At 42.4% G+C, this 19,512-nt stretch overlaps 1 protein-coding gene across 1 annotated transcript in view; it reads left to right on the top strand.

The window, feature by feature from the left end:
* dnah6 (dynein, axonemal, heavy chain 6) overlaps positions 1 to 19,512 on the top strand; it is a 425,407-nt gene that overhangs the window by 356,711 nt on the left and 49,184 nt on the right. The window contains exons 70-71 of the mRNA XM_041185312.1: positions 4,983 to 5,104; positions 7,187 to 7,316. Of these exons, the coding sequence (XP_041041246.1) occupies positions 4,983 to 5,104; positions 7,187 to 7,316 (252 nt within the window). The remainder of the gene's footprint in view (positions 1 to 4,982; positions 5,105 to 7,186; positions 7,317 to 19,512) is intronic.

Below are 19,512 nucleotides of genomic sequence, written 5' to 3' on the forward strand. Positions count from 1 at the left end.
GAAAGCAAGCCATGAAGAATGGGAAGAAGTATCACTTCCACGAAATAGTGGGCAAACTTTTACACTCACTCAAGGTCAGTTTGGCAGGCAGGTGGGGGTATAAAATTGAATGTGGTGCCTTCGGTGCCTGCATCTGACCCCAATACAATGTTGTGTGTGACGGAGGAGGCATTGGATGACCCTCCTGCATTTGGACCAATTGAGGCACCTAAGTGGCCAATTAATCACCACTTAAGGTCCTCCTCATGCCTCAGGGCAATTTTTCCCACTGTTGAGGGAGGCCACAGCCAAGTTTGATGCCCACTAGAACTGACTCTTTGGGCCTTTGGAGGAAAAAGGAGGGTAGTTCTGGGCTTCCTCTTTTATAGTCCCCTGCATCCATTGGAGGTCCTTCCTCTCAAGGCCTGGCCCCAACTCAGGTTCCTCCCTGCCCCTCCACCTTGGCACTCTGGCCTCCACCCACCCACCTCAAGCTACTCGCTGGGGCCATCTAAGCTGGCCATGCAAAAAACACCACCCCACAATCTACGTCCCTAAACAGCTGGATGCAGTGACCACCTACACCACCAGTGGCACTGCTAAGACCAGAGAGCTGCCAGTCATTTGATTGGCTGGCAGCTCTCAAAAGCAGGATATCCCCCAAAGATGGGGGTGAAATCTCGCCCTGATCCAATTAATGCCCCGCCAAGTATTAAATGGCTCTGGGGAAATCTACTGGAGCAAGGACAAGCTCACCACCAACTTTTTTGCTGGGACGTCAGGTATTTCGATGCAATGTAAAATTATGCCCAGTGTCTTTAGAAGAAGTACACGAAGGAGTTTAAGTTCATACTATATCAGCCAAGGTAGGAGAACCCACCATAAGCATCCATTATGACAATGTAATTTGTAAAGCAGTTGGAGTTAGCTCTCTCTCACAATGTTATAAACTACTTTCAAACTCTAATATGGTTGTTCATGATGTAGTGGGATGCATTTAGACCATCAAATCTTCATCACAGACATTCAATCTAAAATAATACTGCCGTTCCATGCATCTCAATGTTGCTTTTTATTCATTCATGGAATGTGGGCATCACCGGCTAGGCCAGCATTTAGTGCCCATCCCTAATTGCCCTTGAGAGGGTGGTGATGAGCTGCCCTCTTGAACCGCTGCAGTCCATGTGGTGTAGATACACCCACGGTCCTGTTATGGAGGGAGTTCCAAGATTTTGACCCAGCGACAGTGAAGGAACAGTGATATATTTCCAAGTCAGGATGGTCAGTGGCTTGGATGAGAGCTTCCAGATGGTGGTGTTCCCATGTGTCTGCTGCTCTTGTCCAAGATGGGTTTGGAAGGTGCTGTTTCAAAAGCCTTGGTGAGTTCCTGCAGTGCATCTTGTGGATTGTACACACAGCTGCTACTGTACTTTGTTGGAAGTGGGGAGGGAATGTCTGTGAATGGAATGCCAGTCAAGTGGGCTGCCTTGTCCTGGATGCTGTCGAGCTTCTTCAGTGTTGTTGGAACTGCACTCATCCAGGGAAGTGGAGTGTATTCCGTCACATTCTTGACTTGTGCCTTCTAGATGGTGGACAAGCTTTGGGGAGTCAGGAGGTGAGTTACTCGCCACACAATTCCTTGCCTCTGACCTGCTTTTGTAGCCACAGTATTTATATGGCTACTCCAGCTCAGTTTTTGGTCAATGGTAACCCCCAGGATGTTGATAGTGGGGGATTCAGTGATGGCAATGCCATTTAATATCAAAGAGCAATGGTTAGATTCTCTCTTTTCTCTCTTGTTGGAAAGGTCATTGCCTGGCACTTGTGTGGTATGAATGTTATTTGCCACTTGTCAACCCAAGCCTGGATTTTGGGATATTGTCCAGGTCTTGCTACATTTGGATATGGACTGCTTCAATCTGAGGAGTCACAAATGGTACTGAACATTGTGCAATTATCAGCAACATCCCCACTTCTGACTTTATGACGGAAGGACAGTCATTGATGAAGCAGCTGAAGATGATTTGGCCTAGGACACTACCCTGAGGAACTCTTGCAGTCATATGCCCTGGAATTGAGATGACTGACATCCAATAACCACAAACATCTTCCTTTGTGCTAGGTATGACTCCAGCCAGTGGAGAGTTCTCCTCCAGATTCCTATTGACTCCGGTTTTGCGAAGGGTCCTTGATGCCACACCCGGTCAAATGCTGCCTTGATATCAAGGGCAGTCATTCTCACCTCACCTCTGGAGTTCAGCTCTTTTGTCCCTGTTTAAACCAAGGCTGTATTGAGGTCAAGAGTTTTGTATCCCTGGCAGAACCCAAACTGAGCGTCAGTGAGCAGGTTATTGCTAAGCAAGCGCAGCTTGATAGCACTGCTGATGACCTCCCCCATTACTTAACTGATGTTCAAGAGTAGACTGATGGGTGGTAATTGGATTTGTCCTGTTTTTTGTGTACAGGACACATCTGGACAATTTTCTACATTGCTGGGTAGATGCCAGTGTTGTAGCTGTACTAGAACAGCTTGGCTAGGGGCGTGGCAAGTTCTGGAGCACAAGTCTTCAGTCCTATTGCTGAAATATTGTCAGGGCCCATAGCCTTTTCAGTATCCCGTGTCTTCAGCCATTTCTTGACATCACATGGAGTGAATCGAATTGGCTGAAGCCTGGCCTCTGTGATGCTGGGGACCCCTAGAGGAAGCCAAGATGGATCATCCACTTGGCACATCTGGCTGAAGATTGTTGCAAATGCTTCAGCCTTATCTTTTGCACTGAAGTGCTGGCCTCCCCAATCATTAAGGATGGGAATAAAGGAGCCTCCTCCTTTATTGAGTTGTTTAATTGTCCATCACCATTCACGACTGGATGTGGCAGATCTGCAGAGCTTAGATCTGATCTGATGCTTGTGGAATCACTTCACTCTGTCTATTGCTTGCTGCTTATGCTATTTGGCACACAAGTAGTCCAGTGTTATAGCTTCACCAGGTTGACACCTCATTTTAGGCATGCCTGGTGCTGGTCCAGGCATGCTATCCTGCACTCATCATTGAATTTGGGTTGATCCCTTGGCTTGGTGGTAATGATAGAGTGTGGGATATGCTGGACCATAAGGATACAGATTGTGATTGAGTGCAATTTTGCTGCTGGTGATGGCCAACAACACCTCATGTTTGCCCAGTCTTGAGTTGCTCGATCTGTTCGAAATCTGTCCCATTTAGCATGGTGGTGGTGCCACACAACACAATGAAGGGTATCCTCAATGTGAAGACAGGACTTCGTCTCCACAAAGACTGTGCAGCGGTCACTCCTACTGATACTGCCATGGACAGATGCATCTGTGGCAGATAAGTTGGTGAGGGTGAGGTCAAGTATGTTTTTCCCTCTTGTTGGTTCCCTCACCACCTGCTGCAGACCCAGTCTAGCAGCTATGTCCTTTAGCACTTAGCCAGCTTGGTCTGTGGTGATGCTACCGAGCCACTCTTGGTTATGGACATTGAAGTCCCCCACCTAGAGTACATTCTGCGCCCTTGCTACCCTCAGTGCTTTCTCCAAGTGGTTTCAACATGGAGGAGCGCTGATTCATCAGCTGAGGGGGGAGGGCAATGGTATGTAGTAATCAGGAAGAGGTTTTCTTGCCCATGTTTGATCTGATGCCATGAGACTTCATGGGGTCCAGAGTCGATGTTGAGGACTCCCAGGGCAACCCCCTCCCGACTGTATACCATTGTGCCGCCACCCCTGATGAGTCTGTCCTGCCGTTGGAACAGGACTTATCCAGGGATGGTGATGGTGGTGTCTGGGACATTATCTGTAAGTTATGATTCTGTGAGTATGACTATGTCAGGCTGTTACTTGGTTAGTCTGTGGGAAAGCTCTCCAAATTTTGGCATAAGCCCCCAGATGTTATTAAGGAAGACTTTGCTGGGTTGAAAAGGCTGAGTTTTTCATTGTAATTTCTGGTGCCTTATGTTGATACCGGGCAATTTGTCTAATTTTATTCCTTATCCAATATGCACAAGCCATCATGTTTGTCACAGAGAGCATTTGCTACCTTCAGCTTAATATCTGCCATCTTCATAATTGTTTGAGCAGCAGGATAAAGCAACCCTATTGACAGCAGAGAGAATGCACGCACAGAATCACAAATTGTTCTGGCATAGAAGGAGACCATTCAGCCCATTGTGTCTGTTCCAGTTCTCTGAATGAACAATTCACCTAGTGCTATTCACCCCCCTTTTCAGATAACAGTCTAATTCCCTTTTGAATGCCTTGACTGAACCTGCCTCTGCCATACTCTCAGGCAGTGCTTTCCAGATCTTAACAACTCGCTGTGTGAAAAAGTTTTTTGTCATGTTGCTTTTGCTTCTTTTGCCAATTACTTAAAATCTGTGTCTCCTCATCCTTGATCCTTTTGTGAGTGGGAGCAGTTTCTCCCTATCTACTTTGTCCAGTCCCTTCGTGATTTTGAACTCTTCTATCAAATCTCCTCTCATTGTTCTCTTCTCCAAGGAAAACAGTTTTAGCTTCTCCAAACTATTATCATAAATGAAGTTCCCCATCCCTGGAACTATTCTCGTGAATCTTTACTGCTCTCTTAAATGCCTTCACATCTTTCCTAAAATGCAACAGTCAGAACTGGATGCAGTACTCCAGCTGAGACCAGACTAGGAAGAGGAGAACCCCCTGGCTTGCAATTCTAACCCCAAATAAGACAGAAATCACTGACCTGAAACGAAAACTCAGTTTTTCTCTCCACAGATGCTGCCTGACCTGCTGAGTATTTCCAGCATTTTCTGTTTTTACTACATTTCCAGCATCTGCTATGTTTTGTGTTATTGAGTATCTGATGTGCGTCTTATTTCATGATGCTTCTAAATTCTGATTATGACTTGGTTTTTGGAAAAATGTTAAAGTTCTGTCATCAATTATTTACACCTGCACAACAATGGGATTAACTATTTCTATTGTAATGCAATTATTCAATGTTCTGTATTTCAGGAGTTTACTATAGTCCTGACGTAGACAGCTTGTTGGCATACAGAGAGTTCATTGATGGTCTTCCCCTGACTGATGACCCAGAAATATTTGGGATGCATGAAAATGCTAATTTAGCTTTCCAGGTTTGTATTAAATACGTTGTGCTAATGAGATAATCTCAGTAATCTTTCATATTCAAGAATTCATGTTATGTGAAATAATTATAGCGCTGCATTCATCATCATGACATAATGCTGCCAAGTCATAAGCCAATTATTCTAGCCACTATTATATGTTGTCATTTTAATGGAGGTAGAAGAAGCCTTTTTGCTGACACGATTGATGAAATCCTTCAGCAACTTCCTGGTCCATTATTTATTTTTGTACAACTTATTACAATGTTACTAAGTGAGCACTTGAATTATTCAAGCTGATAAGTGTCAGAGTTATTCAGGAGCAGTTGTTTGAGGTATTTGGATATGGTTTCTAAAATCAAACCCGTAAATAAATTATGCTTCTTGACAAAGACCACCAATGCCATAAGATTTATATATTTCAGCTTGTGACTAATCAATAGAATACGAATAATCAATAATTATAATTTCATAAAATGTGGTTGTGTCATTGAACTTTGTACTTTTAAGCTATTAGTTTAAAGGGCAAATGGTATATCATATTAAAAATAGAATTTGCTTTTAGTTACTGGACTTTTTTCTCCATCACTTATAGTCAAAGGGTGAAAATTATGCCCAATTTAAGGCACAAAGATGCCTCTGTAGATTAAGTGTAGTTTGCAGCTGAAGAAAGCCATTAAGGAATGGGTGCACCTACATAATTCCTTACACAGGAATTTTATGATCTCAATTGTATGGAATGAGAAAACTGTTGAGCGGAGATGCCTTTCCAGTGCAGTAGAATATAGTAAACTGAATGAAATTCCACTCCGCTCATCTACCTTCTGTTGCCTTATACTACGTCATGCTAAAGAGGGTATGGAGGAAATTTGTGGGGATGTTGCTAGGAATGGAGAATTTTAGCTATAAGGAAAGGTTGAACAGGCTGGGGTTGTTTCCTTTGAAACAGAAGGCTGAGGGGAGGTTTAATTGTGCATAAAATTATGAGAGGTCCAGATAGAGTGGACAGAAAGGGCTTATTTCCATCAGCAGAGGGGTCACTAACCAAGGGGCATAGTTTTAAAGAAATTGGTAGAAGGATTAGAGATGAGCTGTGGCCAAAATTAACAAAACCATTATCAGTGTAAGTGTGAAATCATTGGCAGTTGAAATTGAAATAAGACTCATTTGATTCAAACTTGCCTTTGCTGTTATCTTGATAAAGGCATGTACATTATGGCAAAAAGAACAGAATGGAAATGTAACCTAAACTGTAACTTTGTTTTTGGGGTTTGGTTATACAGATCTCTGAAAATCGGTTGGAGTCGCAGTATGCCATAAATACACTATCCTGTCTTTTATACATAGGGAGACAATTAAAAAGCAAGAAAGTTATGTTGAATCTGTACTAGGTTAGTTGGCCTGCAGTTTTAAGTGTTGTGTACAATTTTGGGCATCCCATTCAGGAAAAAGAATTTGGAAAAATTGCAGCATAGATTTACTAAGATGGCATGAGGGATGAGAGGACCTCATATGATGCAAGTCTTGAAAAAAATATTCATTAGAAAAGGTTATAGAAATTTGATTGAAATGTTCAAAGTTTCAAAAGAATTTGCAAAGATAATAAGTGAAGGATGATCTTAACCTGACAGCAAATCAGCAAATTAGATGTATAAATTAGGAGTAGTATTAAAAGCATAAAAGGAGAAGAGTGTTAGAAAAGTCACTTCAGTCAACGGCTTATTCAAGTATGGAATGTATTCCTATAAGTAGCTTTTGAAGCTAAACCAACAATATATTTCAAGAAGGAATTAAATAAACAATTGAAAATTAGGATTGGAATAGATAGTGGAGGTAGCACTGGGATAGGAGGCTAAATAACCTCCTTTGGTGGTAAAATTTCTGATTATGTAATTTTGAGTAGTTCATGCTGGCTGCCTTCAAATTTATGATACAATAAACTGCAATAAATTACATTTTGAACTTCCTATGACCAACATGGCAATTGATAAGTGTCCTATTGAGCTTTATTCTGGAAATAAACCTCTTTTCTGAATGTAAGCATTCTGAAATCATGTACAATGTGTCCATTCATCACTTCCCTTATTACAGCGGAAGGAAACCAACAACATAATAATGACAGTTCTTGAAGTGCAGCCCAATATTATGGCACATGGAGCTGGCAAAAGCAGTGATGAAATTGTTCAAGAACTAGCAGATTCCATTCTATCAAAAATTCCAGGTAAATACATAAATATTTGTTCAGAGACTGGTGTATCTCCCATGGAAAATAACTTTTTTCTCTAAAATTGTTAGCTAACTCCCTGACTGAAAGGTAGTTTTGAATGGACTTAACAATGTGTTCGTGTTTTAGAAATAACTTGTTGATTTTTCATTCAGAATCACTTCAAAAACATTCATGACGAAACCTATTAAGTACTTGTCTTTAGAAAAAAACAAAATACTTTTGCAAAGCATATTTTGGTGGATATGGAAAAAAAAACTTGCACCGCAGTATTCTCTCTAATCCTATAAACACGTGGAAGACATGCTACATGGTAAACAGTAATTTCTATATTTTTTTTCTATCCTCTGGGCCAATTAGAATTCTCTAATAAAAACAGAATTACCTGGAAAAACTCAGCAGGTCTGGCAGCATCGGCGGAGAAGAAAAGAGTTGACGTTTCGAGTCCTCATGACCCTTCGACAGAACTTGAGTTCGAGTCCAAGAAAGAGTTGAAATATAAGCAAAACCAGCTTATATTTCAACTCTTTCTTGGACTCGAACTCAAGTTCTGTCGAAGGGTCATGAGGACTCGAAACGTCAACTCTTTTCTTCTCCGCCGATGCTGCCAGATCTGCTGAGTTTTTCCAGGTAATTCTGTTTTTGTTTTTGTTTTGGATTTCCAGCATCCGCAGTTTTTTTGTTTTTATAGAATTCTCTAATGTTACTTTAAAACAGTGTTGAATTGTGAAAAGGGATTTTTGCATTCATTTAGTTGCTAATTCATGTTTCAAATCACTTGACTGCCTCACTCCTCCATGTCTCTGTAATCTCCTCCAGTCCTACAACCCTCAGAGATATGTGTTCCTCAAATTCTGACCTTTTGCACAACCCCAATTGTTTTTTTTGCTTCAACATTGATGGCCATGCCTTCGGCTACCTCGATGCTAAGCTCTGGAAATCCCTTCCTAACTCTCTCTGCCTCTCTATCTCTCTCTCCTCTTTTAAGATCCTCCTTAAGACCTACTACTTTGACCAAATCCTGCCCTAATATCTCTTTATGTGGCTCAATGTCAAACTACAGGAAGATAGTAATGGAAGTGGGCTATTTAGCCCCTTGACCCTGGTCTGCCATTCAATAAAATCATGATTGATCTTTGATCTAACCCCATAAATCCAGTGTGGTCCCATACCCCTTAATTAATCCCTTTGCTGAACATAAAATGAGCAATCTCAGATTTAAAACTAACAACTGATCTAGTGTCAAGAGAATTCCAAACTTCTGCCATTCTGTGTTCCCTAATTTCACTCCTAAAAGGTCCAGTTCTAAATTTTACACTCTGTCCCTTACTCCTAAACTCTCAAATCAGCAGAAGTAATTTTATGTCTGTCTGTCCTATCTGTTCCCCTTAATAGCTTGGAAGTGTTGATTAAATTACCCTTTAACCTTCTAAATTCCAGGGAATATTAGCTTAGTTTGCATAATCTCTATTTATAATTCTGTTTGATAACTATTCTGTGAAGTGCCTTGGACATTATAATATATACACACACACGGCAGAATGTTACAGCAGAGGGATTTCACGTTCCTGCTGAAGTCAGTGGAGTTTAGAATGGATCGCCACATTTTGTGGCCCCCCTCCCCACCATACCGAGGTTGTAAAATTCCAGCCACACTTTTTCACCTTTATGGCATTATTATACTGAATGCATTGTTTGAGATTTTCCATTAATTGGTGTGATGCAGAGGTAACACTGCTGTGTTATATTGTTCCATGTCCACCACTGCCCCAAGAAGCAGCAGTCTGCTCAGATGTTCATACGTGCTTACACATATGCACTGTTCTTTTAGCAGTGTTCCTATAGTTGTTAATTGTTTCACATTAGCGCAAAGCAAAAAAAACCAGTTTGCTCTTAATCAACAGTTAATAGATTAAAAAGTACGTTTGAAAGGTTTGACTGCTGGATACTTCCTGTAATTTGCTTCGCACTGGTTATAGTTAAACTGCAACTGCTAAAAAGCAAAAGCATTATAAGACAATGTCATTTGGGTGGCCTCACATCACCTGCCAAATTAGGTGCTCAATCAGCTTAGTAACTTCACTCTCAAGTTATGTTATGAGTTTTGCATGACGCAACATGGATAACACATTGGGTATATTTCTAACTGTGGAATAGTGTATGGGTGACAGTGACTCGGGCACCCCGTATTACATCACTCCCAAATTTTATTTTCCATTAACTTCATATTTTCCCGTTATCCATAGCAGTGGGCGAGGCTCCTTGCCAGCTATACAAACTCATCAAAATATCTCCCAAATTGTTTTCCGTCATGATTATAGCCTGGGGTGTAATCATATCCTCAGCAAGCCTGACTTTCCCAATGAACTTAATCGAAAAATGTTACAGCATATTGGGAGCTAAATAGGTTTTTTGTGCCAAATTAACTGAAGTATTATTTCTCTTGCTAAGGGGTAATAGCTCATTTAATGACTAAAATTGTAGCAATTTTGATTAAGGCACATAGTTTTTTTTATAATTGCATACTCAAAATTCATAGATTGAAAGTTATGGATTAGTTTTCAAATGGCTGTCTGCTCCTGTGGCTTAATGATTTTAAGGGCAGAATTTTACATCCTGTGGGCGGGCATGAGCTCAATCAGATCGGGTGTAAAATTGCATGCGATGACGTTGGGATGCTCACCTGATGTCATCATGCACGTGCGCTATAATTCAGTTGGTGGGCGCACGCAAGAGTCAACAGCATGCCCGCCAACAAATAAGAAGCCTATTCAAAACATTAATGTATTAATTAAACTGGATTTCTCACTGCCTGTCCAACATTACGGCTGGCAGGCTGGTGAATCAGCCAGGCGGCCTATAGATTTTTGAGGAACCTTCATCCAAGAGCAGGATGAAGTTTCCAAAATTAATTTTGAAAAAAAAACGTTTGGGCAGAATTTTTACAATCTGTATGTTTAGGTGAGTGAGTCCGATGTGTGGACATTTTTTCCCGCGTTTTAAAGCCTTTAATTGATGGTCCTAAATTCTTCTCTCTGCCTTCAGAGAGGTTTCTTGCGTGCCCCCACACCCGCACTGACGTCATTGCCTGCCCTCCTCCCACCCAAGCCCCAGCAGCACTGAGTTTTTCAGCAGGCCTTTCACGCTGGCTGGCTGTTAATTGGCCAGCCAGTGTGAAATCGCGGTCGGGGGCCGATTACGGGTGGTGGGCCATTTCCCGGCCCCTCCTGGGCCTACCCACAGTGCCAACCCAACTACCACAAAATTCTGGCCTAAGTGTAATGAAGGTTGATTTTAAGTGTAATTTCTGTTCAAAAAATTAATCTTGAGTAAGATCTTTTCATCTAGCTGAAAGAATATATTACATTTAAAACTGACTGGTGGTATCTAATGTTTGTTCTACATTATCATTGATTGCTAGCCCATGAAATCCTTCTGGGTAAAATATCTCTGCAATTGGTTGCATGCTTTAAATTATAAGCAAAAGCCACTCACACTTTGGCTCCCTCCTATTTCTAATCTACATGGTGCCCTCTGATGGCCACATCTGAAAGCACAGCGTCACTTTCCACATGTACACTGATGACACTCAGCTCTAATTGACCAACACCTTTCTTGAACCCTTTGCTATCTCTCAATTGTCTGACTGCTTGTTTGGCATTTAGTGCTGGATGAGGAGAAATTTCCTCCAACTAAGTATTGGAACAAACAAAGTCTTTGGTATTGGTCCTTGTCACTAATTCTGTTCCTTAGCCATTGATTCCATGCCTCTCCCTTGTAACTGTCTGAGGCTTGATGGCATTTTTGATCCTGAGATGAGCTTCTGACCATATATCCGTGCCATCACTAAGATCGCCTATTTACACCTCCTTTTCATTGTCTGACTCCATGCCTGCCTCAGCTCATCAGCTGCTGAAACACTCATCCATGTTTCTTTTAATCTCTGGTCTTGACTATGTTGATATACACCCAGCCAGCCCTCCATCATCCACCCTCCATAAACTTGAGGTCATCCAAAACTCTGCTGTCCCTGTCCTAATTTGCATCAAGTCCCGTTCACCCATCACCCATGTGCTCGCTGACCTGCATTGGCTCCTGATTGAGATACGCTTCAAATTTAAAATTTTCATCCTTGTTTTCAAATTCCTCAATTGCTTGCCAATCCTGATTTGTGTAAAGTCTCCTAGCCCGAAACATTCTAAGATATCTGCACTCCTCTAATTCTGATCTCTTATGTTCCCGACAGTAATCATTCCACCATTGGCTTCTGCTCCTTCAGCTGCCAAGGCCTTAAGTTCTGGAATCCCCTCCCTAAACTACTTATCCTCACTACACCTCTTTCCTTCTTTAAGATATCCCCACAGCAAGACCTGGACAACAATCGGGTTTGGGCTAATAAGTGGCTTGTAACATTCGCACCACAGAAGTGTCAGGGGATGACCAATTCCAAAAGAGAGAACTAACCATCCTTCCTTAACAAAAACAAAAATAAAAATACCTGGAAAAACTCAGCAGGTCTGACAGCATCTGCAGAGAGGAATATAGTTAACGTTTCAAGTCCAAATGACTCTTCAACAAAACTAAGAAAAAATAGAACAGAGGTGAAATATAAGCTTGTTTAAGTGGGCGGGGGGGGGGTGGGACAGGTAGAGCTGGATAGAGGGCCAGTAATAAGTGGAGATTGCCAAAAGATGTCATAGACAAAAGGACAAAGAGATGTTGCCGGTGGTGAAATTAGCCAAGAAATGTGCTAATAGGTGACATTAAGGGTAGAAAGCAGGACGAGCAAAGTACAGATAGCCCTAGTGGGGGTGGGGTGGGGGCAAGGGATTGAAATATGCTAAAAGGTAGAGATAAAACAATGGATGGAAATACATTTAAAAATAAAGGAAAAGAAAAATCTATATAAATTATTGGAAAAAAAGGGGATCGGAAAGGGCGTGGGGATGGAGGAGAGAGTCTTTCCTTGATGTTCAACAGTATTACCATTGCTGAGTCCCACCCTCTGCCCCTATCATCTTCATGTGGGTTACTATTCAACAAAAATTTAATTGGACCAGCCAAATAAATACTGTGGCTACAAGAGTAGGTCAGAGCCTAGGCAAGTAACTCACTTCCTGACTCCCCAAAGCCTGTGCACCATCTACAAGGCACAAATCAGGAGTGTGATGGAATACTCTTATTTTGCCTGGATGAGTGCAGCTTCAACAGCATTTAAGAAGCTTGATACCATCCAGGATAATAGGCACCCCATCCACCACCTTAAACATGCACTCCTTCCACCACCAGTGCACAGTGGCAACAATATGTACCATACATAAGATGCGCAGCAGCAATTTGCCAAGACTGCTTTGTCAGCACTTTCCGAACCTGCAACCTCTACAACTTAAAAGAACAAGGGCAACAAACATTTGGGAATACCACCACCAGTTCAGACACCATCCTGAGTTGGAATTTTATCTCTGTCCTTTCACTGTTTCAGGGGAAAGAAACTAGATTATAACACCAACCACTTGGGCTGATTTGATGTATGTTCTGTCAATTTGGACTGCTCAAGACAAGGTCTTGCCCTTCTCCTAATCACTCTCAGCTGAACACGCGGATCTGCAAGTTGAATGTATGACCTTTTATACAATGATAATGGTGATGGGGGTGGTGTCTCATGCAACTGAACAACTCTACTTACCTGTCTTTGATGGTGCTCGGCCATTGAGGTGCCCTCCCCCAACAGCTGAAGCCTTACCAATGGCCACCAGTAACAGTGATGCTGCTGAGGCTGCCAAGCTGCTGGCCCTCTGATTGTGCCAGCAAATCTTGGGCAGTACCAGCGGCAACCACATAATTGACCATTGCCAGCAGAATGCTGCCCTGGGTCCCACTGCCTGCCAAAACAGGGTTGCCTCTGACTTTCGGCCCTGGTGTGGGATGTCTGCTCTCTCCATGGAATCCAGCCCATTGCTGGATTCTTGTATGAAAACCGTTACGTTTCAATACTGGTACTGCCGATAATCTTTCAAAGGTTAATTAGTACACACGTAGGCATGGAGCTAATTGAACACTTCAGCTTCTGTTTTATTTTACTTCAGCAACCAAACTAACAAGTGGGAGTCTGCAATCACATAATGCTCTGGCTTGCATAGTACAGCAAGTTAAACAAGACGCATGGTGCATAACGTATTCCTCCCCCCTTATTGGGAATGTTGGTTCAATCAGATTGGTGATTGAGGTCCTCAATAGGCACTTAAGGGCTGCAGTCTTCTTGCCTTTCGGTGCCATGTCATTTTGTTTTATTCATTCATAGGATGGAGGTGTCACTGTGCCCTTGTTCAAAGAGTGTTCATTTAAGAGTCAACCACATTGCTGTGGGTCTGGAGTCACATGTAGGCCAGACCAGGTAAGGACAGCAGATTTCCTTCCCTAAAGGACATTAGTAAGCCAGATGGGATTTTACAACAATGGATTCATTGTCATCATCTGACTTTTAACTTCAATTTTTTTTAATTGAATTCAAATTTCACCATCTGATGCATTGGGATTCAAACCCAGGTCCCCAGAGCATTACCCTGGATTTCTGGAATATTAGCCAGTGACAATACCACTATGCCACCTCCCTCTTCTTTGCTGCAGTCCTGGGCTGGAAGAACCGAGTGCAGCTGTACTTTAAGTGTGGTGCCTGGTGTGATGAAGCGGTGAGGTGACAGCATGGCAGGCATTTTGGAGCCCACCTGCCATCAAAATGGCGTGTATCCCAGGAATGTGTGATTAATGCGGCAGGTTTGGGACATGAAAAGCCGTCATTGCAGCCAGCAGGTAAAACGTCATTTTTCCCACCGGCTACCGCACTTATTGCAAATCTGGGACGATTCCATCCTCGGTGTGGGTTGTGTTTAATGTAGTCAAGATAGACTGAGAAGGCGACACTGGAGTCGGCATTCCTTGACTTGGAGATGGCTCACTAGAAGTGGTGAGATCAGGCTCTTTCATAAAGGTATATCCTTAGATGGTGCTTGACTTGGCAACAGTTGATCAACATGTCTCCGCCAGGTAAGATCATTCGCAGTTTGGACTGTGTATGAAACAGGTCCTGTCTGAGCAATCACAGTAGCAGGAACTCATTTAGCTTCAGTAGCAAAATTACAAGCTGGAGCTTCTCATCCAGAACAGAAAATTCTTGGCTTTGATTTTTTTGCTCTCCTCTTCACTTGATCGTGATCTTGCACAACTTGTTGTGTTTTTGTTGGTTTCAGCAGATCAAAGCAAGTGAGCAGTTGTAGTCCCATTAGTGGGAATGCTGGAGATGCTTTAGTTGTAGCATGTGGCGTGTTTCTGTATGTCAGCAGAAATGCGTCCAGACGTTTTGAATGAAGGAATGTCCTTGTTCCAATCTTAAAGTGTGTTTCATGGTTTGAACAAATCTCCAAGCTAATCCATTGGTGGATGGGTGGTATGGTGCTGAGGTGATGTGATGAATTCTGTTACTTCTTAAAAAATTCTCAAACTCCTGCAAGATGAACTGAGGTTCGTTGTCGGTCACGAGTTATTCTGGTAACCCATAACAACTGAACATTTCTCTTAGCATTTGATTTGTACTCTTAGCTGTAGTAGAGGATATCACTGAAACTTCTGGCCACTTGGAATGAACATCCACAATCACCATGAGCATTGTTCCTTCAAGTAGACCAGCAAAATCAACATGGATACGCTGCCACGGGTTTTCTGGCCAATCCTATGGATGGAAGGGTACCAAATGAGGCATGTTTCTGGTCACTCTGACATGAAGAACAAGATCATGCCTTGTCTTCAATGTCTTCATCCAGACCAGGCCACCAAAAGTAGCTTCTTGCAATCTCTTTCATGCGAACTATCCCACAGTGTCCAGAATGTAGGTGGTCCAACACTGGTTTCCTCAATGTTGATGGAATAATAACTCACATGCCCCAAAGTAAGCATCCTGAAGTGACTGATAACTCCATCCTCCTGGAAATGTAACGGTGAAGGTCTAGAGAGACTTGGAAGTTCGGGGAAGAGTTGCCATGCATCACAAGGTCTGTGACTTTGGACAGTGTTGGGTCCATTCGAGTGGCCTTCTTGATTTGGACTGAAGTAATGGGTGTGTTCTCCATGTGTGCAAAGTAGAAGATGTCTTTCTGAGCAGTGTCCACATGGCCAACTGATAGGGGCAGCCTTGAAAGACCATCAGCATTGCCATGCAAAGTAGATTTTTGATATTTGATGTCATACGTGTGAACACTCAACATCAATGACCAATGCTGCATCTTGCTTGTAGCTAAAGAAGGGATGCTTGAGCGTGGACCAAATTTTGAGGTGAATGGTCGGTGAGCAGTCAGCAGTGTGAACTTCCATCCAAACAGGTACTGGTGAAATTTCTGGATTCTGAAAATGACTCCCAGTGCTTCGCATTTGATTTGAGCGTATTGCCTCTCTGCTCTGCTTAAAGTCTGTGAATAGAATGCTATTGGCCTCTCCACACCTGATGACATTGTGTGTGAAACAATGGCCCCAACTCCATAAGGCGATGCATCACATGCAAGCTGTAGACGTAAGGAGGGGTCAAAGTGCATCAGTACCTCAGAATCTGTCAGCGCTGCTTTAGCCTTCTTGAACGCAGCATCACAGATTTCTGTCCATTTTCAGGCTTTGTCCTGACACAGAAGCTCATGCAGGGCCTTCAGCAGGGTTGCCAGCTGTGAAATAAATATCCCATAATAATTCATCAACCTTAAGAATGAGCGAAGCTGGCTGATATTCTGAGGAGCCGGAGCATCCATAATAGCCTTGACCTTGGAAGGTGCTTTGTGAAGCCCAGCAGCATCAATGACATGCCGCAAATATTCCACAGAGGGCTGAAAAAACTCACATTTGTCTTTGCGAACCCATAGGCCATACCACTCTCGCCTTTGTAGGGTGGCATCCAAGTTTTTGAGATGATTTTCATCAGTCTTGTCCATTATCAAGGTGTTGTCAAGGTAGCAATGAACTCCAGGCAAGCCACTCAGGATCTGGTCCATGGCCCTCTGAAGGAAGGCTGGAGCTGGTGTTATTCCAAGAGGCAAGGGGCAATATCAGTACAGTCCTTTTTGTATTGTGATGGGAAGATATCCTTGTGACTTCTCATCAACATGTATTTGTAAGTAGGCCTGGTATAGATCTAGTTCACTGAATTTCAGGCCAGCAAAAAGGTCCTCAATATGGGGAAGTGGATATTTTTCAGCATGCAACACAGGGTTAACAGTAACCTTGAAATCTCCACAGATGCATATGGAGCCATCTTTCTTGAGCACTGAAACGAATAGGTGTTGCCTATTCGTTATGGGAGACAGGTACCAAGACTCCTATCTTGACCAGACGCTCCAGGTCAACTTCAAAATTTGGTCATATGGCCTAAAGCACAGTTCTGGCCTTCTGAAATTTTGGCTGAGAGTCAGCTTTGATATTCAATTTTATAGTAATTCCCTTCATACTTCCCAAATCTCCCTTGAAAACAACAGCATGCTTTTTTATAAAAGCATCAGACCAGTTTCTTCTTTTGCAATGCTATGTACTTCTGCCTAGTTTAAGCAGATCTTCTCAAGTCATGACCGTTCAACTAAAGCTGTGTAGTTACCTTTCACCACAAACAGTGGTAGCTTAGCAGTCTGTCCATTTAGTTCCACTTTAACTTTCGTTCTGTCCATCATAGGTTCAGATTCCCCTGTAGATATTTTCAGAATGATTTTTGCAGGCATCAGGGGAAGATGTTTAAGTTTCTCCTTATACACAGCACCTGGGACCAGAGAAACTGCTACCCATGTATCCAGTTCCATACATAGTGGTTGGCCCTCCAGCAGCCCTGTGAACCACCTGCCACTAACAAGATGTGGAGGGGCATTTCTTCTTCACACTCAATGTCTCTCTTGGTCATGCTGTATGACATGCAGAATTTTCTCTTATTATGCCAGACTGCAGATTTCTTTTCTCCTGGTTTGCTTTTGTGATTCGCTGCTACTTTTTTGTTTTTACAGGCACTCTCAATGCGTCCCTTATTGCCACACTGACAGCATTCAAGGTCTCTGCACCAACATTGACTAGGCTTTCCACAATGGTAACATTCTTGGCTGCTTGCTATCTTGTGTGTACACTCAGCTGTCACGTTATGCACTTGAGTTGATGCACTCAGCTGCTGTGCTTCTTTTGCAGCCAGCTCCATGGAAACTACAATCTCTATAGCCTTCTGAAAAGTGAGGTTAGCCTCACTATGAAGGCCACAGACCAACCTGTCACAGAGGGTATCATTCAGCACTTCATTGAATTCACAATGTTCAGTGAGCTTTTTAAATACTTCAACATACTGTGCAATTGTTCGCCCCTCTTCTTTGTTTCTTTTGTGAAACCTAAATCTTTCTGCTATGACAAGTGGCTTTGGGGAAAATTGCCCTCATATGATTTTGCGCCAGGTTTGTCAGGCTGCACCAAGCTTCTTTATAAGTGAAAGGCTTTAGCTCCCATTATACTTAAGAAATTTTCCACTTTTCTATAATTTTCAACACCATTTGCAAGGACAAAAAACTCAAAGCGTTCAGTTTAGGAGCTCCACTATTCAACAGTCCCATCAAAATATCCCATAGGTCCAGAAAGTGTAGTCATTTTCTGCCTTAAAAGTGTTGCCACTTTAAGAGTTGTAACTCTTTTACTTCAGGCTCCTCTGCAGCTGTCAGCTTTCTGTCTTTGAGTTTTCCCGTGCTTTTCTGATTTTGGCAAGCCCCAAGCAAACGTGGACGTTCTTTTCCTAAACTTTTGAAGAATCACTGTCAGAACCTCTTTGACCTCAAGGTAATTATTTTTGTTTTGTTCTTATTCTGCAAGTGTTGCTTTTTTTTTAACTTTAGGGGCCATCTGCAGCCAGCAGGTCCTCTGTCAGTAATTTTCCCATGCTTTTCGAGCTGGAGAGGATCCGGGTAATTGTGGATTCTTTTTTGCTTTTAAAACCTTCAAAACTTTTAGAACTGCAGCAACTCTTTTCTGGGTGATTCTTTTTTTTCTTATATCTCTGCAGGGCCTTGTTTTTGAACCTTGTGCTTTGGGAGTATTGTCGGGTGCACTTTATTTTTTACTGGTAATTTCTTTTTACAAGCTCTTTCACTTTAGTTTCGCTGTTCAAGTGGCATTACTGCAAAAGTCCATTGTCCTCATCGCCAATTTGTTACATGTTAATACTGGTACTGCTGACAACTTTTCAAAAACTAGGCAATACACACGTAGGTGCAGAGGTGATTGAACATTGTAACTTCCATTTTATTTTATTTCAGCAACCGAACTAACTATGGGATTCTGCGATCCCATAATGCACTGGCTTGCAAAGTGTGGCAAGCTAAACAAGGCATACAGTACATAACAAAAATCCATAGAACTATATTGTAAAGCCCAGGACCCCTATCTCTTCACTATTGCTCTGTTTGGTTTGCTTTGCCTTCTAGCCAATTTCTACACAGTCAACAACAGCTTCTGTGTAATTTGTGCAGCTCTCCTTTAAGAGTGGCAAGCTGTCTTTAAGATGTACAGGTTAGTTGAAACACATGCTAACCATGCAAGCAGCTGGGCCCGCTGATTAGCATGCAGCCAGCCAGAAGTGGGTCCTGCGCTGGATTGCATGCTGAAATCACTGAAATGAGGAAATAGCACAAAATTTGAGTGCTGACAGCCTCAAGGGGACCTGGTGCAGGCCAATCATAAATCATAAACAACCATGTCTGAAAACAGGAGCAATTGAATTTTATGTTTTAAAAAGCCTTTGAGATTTTTCATTGAGGACTGTATTATTCCAAAGAGCTGCTCATGCTCATGAGCCAAATATAGGCTTGGTTGCTATGGTAATGTCAGGCAGAACTGATATTGGGGCAGTGTTGCCATTGGTCACACTCACATGACCAACAGTGAATGCATCAATGAATTGGTTGAGAGATTTTTTTCGCCGGTTCCTTATCTTACTTGCAACCATGTCCAGGAGATCAGTCATCAATTTGTAGACTTCAGAACAGTCTGGGAAAACTGAAAACCCTAGATGTCTGCAAAAACGGAATTCCTGAATACAATCCAAAAAAAGGAGAGTAATTCCCCTGTACTATTATTTTGGTGTGAGATTAAATATAAGTTTCTACTCACTAGCAAGGACAGACCAGTCTGTGGCAGATCAGAA

The sequence above is a fragment of the Carcharodon carcharias genome, chromosome 4, assembly GCF_017639515.1.
Source record: "Carcharodon carcharias isolate sCarCar2 chromosome 4, sCarCar2.pri, whole genome shotgun sequence".
Classification (NCBI taxonomy): domain Eukaryota; kingdom Metazoa; phylum Chordata; class Chondrichthyes; order Lamniformes; family Lamnidae; genus Carcharodon; species Carcharodon carcharias.